At 37.4% G+C, this 12,776-nt stretch overlaps 1 protein-coding gene across 15 annotated transcripts in view; it reads right to left on the reverse strand.

Moving 5' to 3' along the window:
* The window catches only part of LOC110831748 (CUGBP Elav-like family member 1), a 1,322,428-nt gene that overhangs the window by 1,003,347 nt on the left and 306,305 nt on the right, over positions 1 to 12,776 (reverse strand). Inside the window, exon 4 of one of the 15 annotated variants that reach the window (XM_087351836.1) lies at positions 6,072 to 6,117. The exons of the other annotated variants lie outside the window; for them this stretch is intronic. Coding sequence (XP_087207962.1) covers positions 6,072 to 6,117 — 46 coding nt within the window. The remainder of the gene's footprint in view (positions 1 to 6,071; positions 6,118 to 12,776) is intronic. 15 annotated transcript variants of the gene reach the window in all.

A 12,776-nucleotide genomic window follows, 5' to 3' on the forward strand; every position in this document is an offset into this window, starting at 1 on the left:
TTCTGTCTTCTGGGTTGTTGCGCTGTGTAGTCTGGTCGATGTTAACCAACGTTTCAGAGGTCATACTGCCTCCTTCATCAGGGCGATTAAAATATGAATATTTCTGTCTTCTGGGTTGTAGCGCTGTGTAGTCTGGTCGATGTTTACCAACGTTTCAGAGGTCATACAGCCTCCGTCATCAGGGCGATGAGTATGAAGATTTCTGTCTTCTGGGTTGTTGCGCTGTGTAGTCTGGTAGATGTTAACCAACGTTTCAGAGGTCATACTGCCTCCGTCATGAGGGCGATGAGTATGAAGATTTCTGTCTTCTGGGTTGTTGCGCTGTGTAGTCTGGTCGATGTTAACCAACGTTTCGGAGGTCATACGGCCTCCGTCATCAGGGCGATGAGTATGAAGATTTCTGTCTTATGGGTTGTTGCGCTGTGTAGTCTGGTCGATGTTAACCAACGTTTCGGAGGTCATACGGCCTCCGTCATCAGGGCGATGAGTATGAAGATTTCTGTCTTCTGGGTTGTTGCGCTGTGTAGTCTGGTCGATGTTAACCAACGTTTCAGAGGTCATACTGCCTCCTTCATCAGGGCGATTAAAATATGAATATTTCTGTCTTCTGGGTTGTAGCGCTGTGTAGTCTGGTCGATGTTTACCAACGTTTCAGAGGTCATACAGCCTCCGTCATCAGGGCGATGAGTATGAAGATTTCTGTCTTCTGGGTTGTTGCGCTGTGTAGTCTGGTAGATGTTAACCAACGTTTCAGAGGTCATACTGCCTCCGTCATGAGGGCGATGAGTATGAAGATTTCTGTCTTCTGGGTTGTTGCGCTGTGTAGTCTGGTCGATGTTAACCAACGTTTCGGAGGTCATACGGCCTCCGTCATCAGGGCGATGAGTATGAAGATTTCTGTCTTCTGGGTTGTTGCGCTGTGTAGTCTGGTCGATGTTAACCAACGTTTCGGAGGTCATACTGCCTCCATCATGAGGGCGATGAGTATGAAGATTTCTGTCTTCTGGGTTGTTGCGCTGTGTAGTCTGGTCGATGTTAACCAAAGTTTCAGAGGTTATACTGCCACCGTCATCAGGGACCTTAGTCTCTGTCTACACCTTACTATCTTTTACTCTTTGGCGGATTCATTTTCCGATAACAGTTTTAATTACACATTTGTCTTGAAGTTCCATAATTATTTATGTCACTTTGAAGATTAATATCTGCCGCTATACCTGTCGAAATAGTTTGTAACTTTGTAAGCTGAAAAGGTCATATTAATGATTACAGTACTAAGGTTTCCTTTGCTTTCCATTTGGAATTAGTTACATAAAAATGTGTTGAGGGATTCTTTCTGGCCTGGCCTCATAGACACACATCTCTTTCAAGTTCAACATTCTCCTCGGAAATCAACCTAAATTAACGGTACGTTTGTGACTCCGTCAACGAATGTAGACATGTATATCGATAACCTAACATGCTGATTGTTAGATCGCTAAAATCGTGTGCTGAAATTATCAATGAAATCTACGGCACACATGTTAAGGAAAACTTCAGTGGCGGTTTAGTCTTTTGTCTACCGAACTGCTGGCTAGTAGTCAGTATGCATCGGGAAGTTCTTGCGACCGATCATATCGACACAGATTCACTTGGTATTCCTCTACCTTAAGCAAATGGTTTTCAAGTTCTGCAGCCCTCCTAACTAAAATTAATCAAAATTGTCATTTGCTCTTAAAGTTACTAAATTACTTAACTTTCCAAATTATCATTCCAACATGTATTAATGGGAAAATAAAAAATTATGCCGTCTCTGTTGTGTGGCTTTCGTTGCTTAATATTTTAATGCCTTTAGCCTCTTTCTGTCCTTATCAGAAGAATGGGTGTGGGCTGCCTGGAAACCTTCTAACAAAAATAAGCTTCCTTTATCTAAAAATAAAGCGTCTTTAACTTCTCCCCCATAATTTTATCTTTGTTCATATTCTATTTCCTACGACACTCTTTCCCCTGGCTCCTCGATCCCAGTCACAAGCCTTGGCTATCCAAGCCTTCCAGATTTCAGTATACCACAAAAATATTTGCTTTGTAGTATTTTAAATGCCTCGTTTAATTTAGCGGTAAATTTATGACTTTCTATTTATTTCTAAGTGCTCTAAGAACCCGGTCTGGCAGTTGTGATTAATAAGCAAAGACTGGTCTTGAACGTGTGTTCACCGAGTGTTTGCGGGGTCTACATTTCGGAAACTGCAGCGAGGGAGCCGGAATTCAAGTCGGCTCGCGGGAAGTCTGCAAATCCCCGGCTTCTTGATGAAGCTGGCGGGTGGCGGGCTGCAGCTGTTTGTTACTTCTAGAGGGCTTTGAACGTCACCGTAAGTTGCTGGGTGTCTAATAAGCATAAGGCAAGTTCGCCTCCTCATCTTGAGGAATGCGTTAGTCACACCACCTGCTCTCCCTCGGTTCTGCCTCGTCACTGCAGAAGACTGTAGAAGGAATACGTATGACCACACTTCTTTTGTTTCGCGCGCAAACATGTCATGGAGAACTGGAACGTTACAGAGGGACTACAGAACAAATTGAAAGCGAGAGTGTTTGGGCCTAGCAGAGTCGCATTTGCTATTCACATATTTGAGGCTAATCACAGTAGTTAAAATCTGTAATCATTCGTTCACTAACAAAAACACTAAATTTCAAGACATATAAAAGGATAATTTTGCCACTTTTTCTGTTTGGCTTCGAAACTAATCAGTTAATTCGAATGAAGAAGATGTCTTAATTTTGTGTTTCTAAAAACTACGTGCTCAGGAAAATGTTTAAACCAAAACAGGCTGAAACATCTACAGCATTAGTAACATTTAGTTAAGAAAACTTCGTTTTCTCCAAGTCTTTTAGTTTGATTGGATATTAAAATCTAGGAGGTACGATTGAGTGAACATGGGAAATACAAGGAACGCATGGGAGAGTTCGTAAATCAAATGAAGTAGTATAAGAAGAAGAAGAAGAAGAAGAAGAATATTACCTACGACAAGATCAGGCCAACTGAACAAATGGCTTTACTTGTGTTGGCCTACGTTCTGTGATAATATCACTGTAAGTTTAACGTGACGTGTTGCACATGTCGGAGTGTCTAGGCGTATCGAAAGTCGATCAAAGACCCGTTAGGGGATGTTACTTCGAATAAGGGGCTATAAGCCTATTTCCCACTTGGAAACATACAAACATTCCCTCTGCTAACACACAAAATGTTGGGTTTTCCTTCCCCCGGCCCCGCGTAATCCACTTACTCGGAGCGTCAAGAAAGTTCGGGAACGACTTAAGATTCGCTTATTTGAGACCCTGGCAGGACAACACAGCGATCCATTTCTTTTCATAACGAACACTAGTATAGATTCTTTGCCATGAAAGTGGTTACACAGAGTCAGGCGTGTCAGCTTGACGGCTCCTGTTTAACCTTGGGTCTTACCTCTGTGTCATGGCCACGGTAACTTGATTCTTGCCAACATCGAATATTTGGTCCTAAGAGAGATGAGGTGACAGGAGGATGGAACAAACAGCACATTGGGGAGTTCTATACCGTGTAGGCTATTCTTCACCAGACAGTATTGGGACGATCTTATCAAGGAGAATGAGCTGAGCTGGACATGTAGTACGAATGGAGAGACAGGAAATGCGTAAAAAAATTTTGTTGGAAAGCTTTAAGGAAAGAGACCACTCTGAATACCTAGAAGCAAACGGGAGAATAGTTTTAAAATAAGACTTTGGGGAAAGGATGGTACTGCTAGGGGGATTGTGGTGGAGTCCTCCAGTAGCCTTGAAGCATTCAGTTTGAAGACGGCTACTGTAGCAGCCACTGAGTGTCTATGATTCTAATGAAGACAATATCTGACCAACAGGAAAGAAACTAATGTCAGGATGGACAAAATAACATAACTCTGTACCAAATATTGTTAAAATAAAAAATATGGGGGAGAATGAGATGGGCGTGACATATAGCACGCAATTAAAATAGTATATAAACACAAAATTTGTCGGGTCATTTTAAAAGTCCAGTTGGGAGACCTAACCGAAGATGGAAGTTTAATATCAAACTGGGTTAGAGACAGGTTGTGAGTGCATTGACTACTTTTATCTGCTTCAGAATTCGTTCCAGAGATCTTGTCAATACGACAGTGAACTTTCAGGTAAAATAAAAAGCGAGAAAATTGTTGATAAATCACGTGACTATCAGCTATTAAAAACTCTGCTCAATCGACAGATCGCATATATGAAGAACTATAATCGAATTTATTCAAACTGTAAAACCCTGTAGAAATTTGTTACGAAGTTCTTAAGGATGACGCACCAAGTTTCGCATTCAACGCTCCTCGTCTCCGTTGGAAAGCTGCTTTACTGTTCATCCTCTCTAATTGCCCCGTCTCCTGGACTATGCTTCATAGCAATTCTGAGAACAAATGGTAAAACACGTAACACTCAGTGTTTCCTCCACTGCCATCTTGTTAGTGCTCGTTACGCATGGACTGAGTTTACAGCTGTCAGTGTGCCACTGGGTATAATTAATTAAGACAAACACAAATTTAGAAACCTGTCCGGTATATTTTTGGGATTTTTCATACCACACTGACGTCGATATGAATCAGGATATCTAAGTCAGTAAGTCACAGGCTTCGGAATGAACGGCTGACTTTCTGCTATCTATCTGCATAGAGAGAACGCATTATGTAGTGTCTTTCCGTCCGAATGTCCAATCGATTCAACTCGAGAATAACTGAACGATTTCGATAAAATTTGATGTGGGGGTCGTGCTATTCTGCACGACCTCAAAATCGTACATCTGAATATCCTACAAGAAGTGATATCAAAATGACGGATAAGGAAATTTATAAGGAAGAAATGTATTGTTCCAATAATAATGACAGTAAGTGGGAATACGTTTTCTTTGTACTTTGTCAAATATTCACCATAAAAGTTGACATGTTCATCGCATCTCATTCAAGTTACAATGGTAAAACAAAGAAGTCACCAAACTCCACAGAGGAGCTCATGATCGTGCAGCTATTGTGTAAACTGATGGATCATTATCATGATCAACAAATTTCAGCCCTGGAACGCATCCTGAGACAGATTAATCCTGTCCACATCCTCATATAATATTTACCTAAATTCGAAATTTTATAAAACTTAACCACTTACTGCGTTATAAATTACCTCTCCAGCCTAATAATTGACTACAACATAAAGTAATGGTTATCACATTTATTTTATACTATTTTATAATATTTTATACGTAAATTCAACCACAGCATGTCCAAGCTATGGGATCAATTAGAATGTCGACCAGGTTCGTCACTTTTCGTGGGCGAGCACAATTAGAACTAAAGTACCCTAACGGAAGTTAAAATTACCTTGTTGTTATACTGGGTATTAGTTCTCAAAAAGAATTTGGAACTCCGGACACGACTTCTACTTCTATATCCCTTTGAAGCTGAAATTCGTCTAAATAATAATTAATTATTGATTGATTTGTCCACACCGCAATCAAAACATAACTATTCACAACTGCAGACATTAATATGTTAATGCTGTTTAAATAAGTAATTCCTGTTTACGATGAGAATAGTACGAAATCCATAAAAAAATATATAGTTATTTATTGTTTAAACAGGTGGAATATATTGTTACCACTGGACTATAAAGGGTTGAAATCCAATATAATGTTATTTTCCAAACTAAACCGCGATCCGCTACACCACTTTAGGCAAAAGTGTATGAATTGATGTTTCCCCATACATGTCTCATGCACCAATTATCTCAAAATTATTGATTACGCTTTCATCTACGTCTTTAGCACGTCTAGCCCAGTTTCTCTTGCTTTCTCTAACACCTCAGAAAATTCTACACGTCCTTCTGACGCTTTAAAAAAACCGATGTGTGATCGTTATTTTAATGAGCTCATAACCCTGAAACATTCCCAATGAATCTGTGATATAGCAAGGATGGATTTTAGTACTATTACCAATGCTGTATGAAGATACAACATTGATAATTCACTTAGAATGACAAAGTAGTCTATAAAATAGAAATCATCAAGGTAATCCTACCTCTCGTGTTGCAATTTATAGCCGAAGTAATGGTCCATTCTCTTACCTGAAAAAAATAAAAAATCTCACTCAAAATAGGACAATAATATTTTTAAATTAAATACAACTGTTCGATTCTACAACTTAAAACCCATAATAAATATATTTCACAATTAAAAATACAATAATCCTAAATATTATTAACAATTTTGACACAATAATATCTAAAACTGAAACTAACGACATGCAGCACGGTCCTTCTTGAGAAACTGACAGTCGATCAGGTAGTCAAGAAATTTCTCGCTTCTTATGAAACTTCGGTTTCATTATCATATTCGTAAGAGACCACAGCCAGTCTGTTTCCTAAGCCATATGAATTCAACCCACACTTCCACACTATTTATAAGTTTCATTTTAATATTATCCTTCTATCTATATCTAGGTCTTCCAAGTGATCTATTCCCTTCTTGCTTTCCATCCGAGATGTATACACATTTCTCATGCGCTCTACATGCCCCTTCAATCTCAGCTTCCTTCATATGATCATCCTAAAATTATTTAGCGAAGAGATCAAATCATGAAGATCCCCACTAAGCTACTATCTTTACCCTCCTATCGTCTTCGGTCCAAATATTCCCCTCATCATCCTGCTGTCAGCCACACTTAATCTGTTTACAGACCGAGTGGCTGACTAAATTTTACCACAGAAAGCAAAAAGCAAAATTAAATTTTTATACGTTTTATTCTTTCGGTTTTTAGATAGGGGTCGAGAAGACAAAAGATTCTGATGCAGACCAAAGTGAGGCAGCTGACAGAGCCTTTCCCGCACAGCGAACACTCGGTTTCGTCTTCAAAAGAAACACGTCGCATCTTTTATTATCAACGTTTCTCATTAATTCTTTCGCTCCATCGCTTTCCCTTATAATATACTCTTCGGAGTACACTGACACTACAAAGGTGTTTATTACGCATATAACGTAGGTCATTCCTACACTAATGTGATCAGAGCTCATTGTTTCGCCTCAGGTCACCCTTAAAGAAATGCGATCTGTCATTGTTGTGCAACAGTTTGTGCCAACAATGAACTCTATCCGCATTATTATGCAGTAATGTGTTCCCTCTGGCCCCATTAACACTTAGTCATGGAGGCTGCCTATCTCCGTAGGAAACACGCGACGGACGAGCCTATTATGTGCCCTTCGATCATGTTCGAAGCTCGAAGATCGACTAAAAGTTTCTAAGATGATAAAGTTGCGTCATATTGTGATAAATATATATTTGTTTAAATCTTGTCAGTCTAATCACAATAAAATTCCTATTAAATATTAAAATATTACTATAATTAACATTTAAATATTTAAAATATATTAAATGATGTTCTCTATCGAAATGTTCGATTTACATTAGATCATCACTTTTTTACACGACATGTTTCAGTTCTAAAAGAACCATCTTCAGGTGTATAAAATTATATAAACTTAAATATAATTTCTTAAATGCAACTTTTAGTCAGATGTTTATCAGATGTCAAATGATGTTTTCTTCTAGATTTATTGTATTTTTAATATCGTATTCGAAGTTATTCTGTATGTACGTCGCGCTTAACATGATTTTGTGTGGGTGAACGTTTTGTTGTTGTTTTTGTATCATCCAGAAATGAAGTTGTGGGAGAGTTACGTCCGTCTGGAAGTATTGCCGTGTTTGATCTAATGTAAATCGAACATTTCGATAGAGAACATCATTTAATATATTTTAAATATTTAAATGTTAATTATAGTAATATTTTAATATTTAATAGGAATTTTATTGTGATTAGACTGACAAGATTTAAACAAATAAAAGTTTCTAATTAATCTTGCATGACAATGTGTACTTTAAAAACTACAACCTTTCAAAACAAAGTATCTGAACTGCGGCATTATGCACGTAAAGAACGCCTAAAACTGTCCTCGAGCCGATATCACGTCACGTTTCTGCAGTGTGTGAGGTGAAAGCACACCGTTCTTTGCCGGAAAATCCCTATATATTTTTTTTTAGGTTCCACCTTCCACATTTGCTAAACTTCTCCATCCAGCAAGCGAGTGGCTTGCCCATTCCAGGGGTGGAGCTGATTTAATAACGCTGATAAATGAGCGTAGCCAGACAGTCTCTTGTTTGAGGCAATGGCAGGAGACTCCATTAGGGCAACCTGTCTGCTGAATCACTCAGGCCTTACTTCTAACCTCCCCTTACCCGTAGGGGAAAATATCAGAAATACTGGAAAATAGATCTTATTGGATTATACCAAAGCATTTGTCCAATCGGATGGACAAATAGCAGCTACAGATGGTATGACTGGAATGCTTTCTTTTGATCAAATTTCTAAGGACGCCCTCAGAAGTGGTATGGCAAGAATCAGAATGTATGGCTCAAGAAGAATTCTTACAGCTCAGGAATGCGTTCCTCATTCTCAAGTATTTATTCAGATGTAAACAAATGCGAGTGCATCTCGAGAGTTTAAAACCAAGTGTCATTTGAGTGTGACGTCAGACGTGAATACTGTGCAGATGGACGTTTCGCTGTATTCAACCAGCTACACGGTGCAGTGATATCTGAAAAGTTCTTAAACCTGTAATAGATAAATTAATAATTTTAAAGCAGGAAATGTAATTAAAATGTTTTACTTTAAACACTGACTTTCAATAACTGTCAAAAGTTTCCTTCTTCCTCTGCTTTCCAAGGATTAGGATCAAGCTTGTTCCGAATTCATAGCTATCATTTTAATGGTTATCAATATATCGACATATACATACATTTATAATAAAACTAAAGTTTTGAGAGTTTGTCACTGTCCAGTCTCTATAAGCAACCGAATCATTCTTCTGCGTAAGAAAATATTTCTTCAATTTACTGAATAAATATTTATTTAATTCTATATATATATCTCCTTTTCTGTACTTGTCTGGTTCAGATCATCCTTTGACATTTCTAACAACAATAATTCGCCTGCTGGCAGAGTTATGCAAAAATGTTTGTCCTTACACCAAGTTTAACTTCCATATAAGAGCGTGCGAACATTAAACCTTTAAGACTTCGTCACTTTGCTTGTCGTTTTAATGTTCTGTTTATCGTCTCACGTATTCCTTGATATCATCATAAGAATCTGAATCTCCAAAGTAGTTAAAGTCTCAGACTTATTCTATAGCTGAACACAGAAATTGTGGTGGACTGGATACAGCCCTAATTTTTTTTCCTGACTTTCTCATTGAAAAGAGGTTATCTTAAACAATAAATATTTAAGTTGACCGTCACTTGTTCCACGGCGAATCATTGGTATTGTCGCTTCCCTAAATTCATATACTTATTAACATTTCTTTTTTTAAGGACTTGGTTATTCTCTTTAGGTATCAAGAACACGATCCTTGTTACACTCTTATATTTATTACTCATTAGGTTATCAGCTGATATTCTGTCGAAAAACTGTGTTTAAATATTTATCAAACAAAACCTAACTTCCTGTTTCGACGTTTCCTATTATGTAGTTAAACAAAATTCTGTTGATGTAAATGGCTGTCTTCTCGGTCGTTGCACAGTGTAGTCTGGTAGATGTTTATCGACGTTTCAGGAGTCCTTGCTGCCTCCATCATCGTCCTGATGATGGAGGCAGCATAACCTAATAAAGGCCGAGTACTTTTAACATGTATGTCACCACGTGAAACTTCATGAACTACAATGCATATTACAAATGTCCCTTGAAACATAAGTTTTTACGTCTATGTTAAAAATTCTTCGCGTCAGGAAGTGAGACGGAGAGGAACATAAGGTTCTCTGACAGAGCTATAAAGGGTTCCGAAGGCCGTAGCTAGTAAAATAATTAACGTAACACTATTAAAATTCTGTACGCTACTTATCCCGACTAAAGGCCGGTCAGTACCCTGATGACACTTAAGGTCTTTAAATGTACAGATCTACTCGTAGTGTATTGCTTTACTGATCTGCTCACTGCTTGTTCTGTACGAGACATAGGCTCTGGGGTCTCTTGGGAATATCCTTAGCTGGTAGCCGAAGGAATTATGTAAATGAAGGGCGAAAGAAGGAGAAATTAACATAATAAGACCACACCTTACGGTTTACACCGCAGATATAGTGAATTATGTTTAATTGGAACAATATGAAGGGTTCGCAGTTCGTTTGTCTCTACCAGGGCGTAAGCCTGTTCAGTCTCAACGTGTTTTTTCATTTGATGCAAACAAATGTACATTTTCCTGCTCTTCTGTGTTATAATGGGGTGATGGGGAGGGGGTGAGAAGGGGAAAACTTGAAAGAAACCAAAGTAAAAAAGAAAAAGAAAAGAAAATAACTTCTTGCGACTTTTGAAGGATGACTTTTTTTACATAAGAAGGATGAAGATTATTTTCACTTAGTCATGTGTTGCAACCAAACATTCTCCCATCCTACTTGAAGCAGAAAACATTATACCCGTGCTCATAAGAAGAGTGGTAGAAAGAAGTTTTAGAATGAAAAGTTTTCTACAAAATTTGTATTTTTACGTAGCTTCGTGGATATATTTTTCTCAGAATTCGTACGTTGCCAAAGTTAGATCGGCCGGTGTACAGCTTTCCCCTTCTACCATCCTAAGAAGTTAGTTTCAGCATCGCTACTTGGACGAGGTACAGGGATCGACATTTTATCAACGACTGGTTTGCTTTTCCTACAAAAACCATTTTCTGAATATAGAGGATGTAAGTGAATTATGATTAAACCTTGAATGCTTATTCGAGAAGAGACAACCCTATATCAAAAATGTAATAACATACAAATAATATAAAGCGAAGACAATTTAGGATTAAATGGAATAATTACATATACTTTTGTGTTGTTATTAGAAATGTGAAAGGATGATCTGAACCAGACAAGTACAGAAAAGGAGGTATATATATAATTAAATAAATATTTATTCAGTAAACTGAAGAAATATATTCTTACCTGGAGAGTAGCAAACTCTCAAAAATTGGGTTTTATTATAAATGAAATGTATATGTCGATATAATGATCATTAAAAAGATAGCTATTAAGTCGGAACAAGCTCGATCCTAACCCTTGGAAAGCAGAAGAATAAGAACATTTTTGACTATTATTGCAGGTCAATGCTTAAAGTATATTTTCGCCGTATTTTGTCAACGAAACTTTGAACTTAAAACATTTTCATTACGTTTCCTGCTTTAAAATTATTAATTTACCTATTACAGGTTTAATAATTTTTCAGACATCATTTATGTAAATAGAGACTCGCGAATCGACCGCTAGTTTTGTACACTAAAACAGCTTTTTCTATCATTTAGTTTAGAATCTTCTAATTCCAAAATCCTATCCCCAATCATAACGACGAAAATGCACAAAACTATATTTTTACTTCGTGGTTTTTATAAGAAAGAAATATTGTCTCTCATAGTACGGTACGAACGAAGAGATGACAATATCTACAACATAAAATTAAAAACAAAAACAGGAGAATGTAAATAAGTTCACAGCTAGGAACTTCGTAATTTTTATTCATCACAAAATATTATTAAGGGGACAAAATCAAAGAGTACTAGATGGACAGGACATGTAGCACGTACGGGAACTTGTAAGTTAATGCAGAATTTTAGTTGGAAAGGATATCAGAATGAGCTACTAACACACACGGCACAGCTGGAAACAATTAAGATAAATATTAAAGTAACAGTGAGGCTGTCGACTGATTTTACAGAGTACATTGGCAGACTTTACTCAACACGTTAATTGGCTTTCACGTCCCATTTCTTGAAAAAAATAAGCGGCTTTCAACTTCTAAAGGACTGTGTTCCATAGACTTCATCATTCGCTAGCTATCCAGCGCAGTGAGCGAATCTTCAGTTAAGGAGATATATTAACTAATTGTTAAAAGTTGGTAAATCAGTCGAGAATCAGCCAGTTCAAGTCACTGAAACGTGGAAACTTTCTTTGTTCTTTCTAGGCACTTATAAGCTAAATGCAGTTTGTACTTTCCAGTAATCACTCCAACCGATGAAACATAAATTCTTATCTTTCGCCTTCGCCCTAGGATTTTATTCATGCAAAACAGTTAATAAAGATATTCTTGCCCTGATTTACAACATGAAATACTTACTTCTCGGACGTCTACAAAGTACGATTAAAATATTTTACAATTCAGTAATAGTTTTACAGATTACAGACGTACGAAAGAAAGGGAAATTTTTAAATACCCTCAAATATGACGGATCACATGAAGACAGGATATAAATTGACATTTCTGTGGTGGGAACTCTTAAGTTGATGTGTGAAAACTACAATTTTGTAGGAAATAATTTTAAAAATTACATGGCTAATATAGTCACAACATTCTGGGTTGTGTCGTGTAGCATAGTCTACCAGACTACTCGCTACCGTAAAAACATTAAATATCACTCAATACAAAATTGCTTTTGCCGGCTATCATGTAAAAATTTTCACTGATTTATAATGATTTCGTTTGCACATGTCACGTTTTGTCCGGCACAGAATCCTATTAAAAAGACGAGCAATAGAGCACATATCAGCTTAATAACATTTTCCATAATTAGATTAGCTCGGTAGTAAAGCACGTTATTTCGAATCTCGCCGCTAGTGTAAACTGTGATTCTGGTTTTTAAGTGTCGATATATGTTTAATTTAATAAACAGCGTGTTACACATCAATTCCATCAAGTCATGTTAAGCCCATAAC

Source organism: Zootermopsis nevadensis, unplaced genomic scaffold (assembly GCF_977971745.1).
Source record: "Zootermopsis nevadensis isolate Lab colony 2312 unplaced genomic scaffold, Znev_1.0 Znev_ptg000020l, whole genome shotgun sequence".
NCBI lineage: Eukaryota > Metazoa > Arthropoda > Insecta > Blattodea > Termopsidae > Zootermopsis > Zootermopsis nevadensis.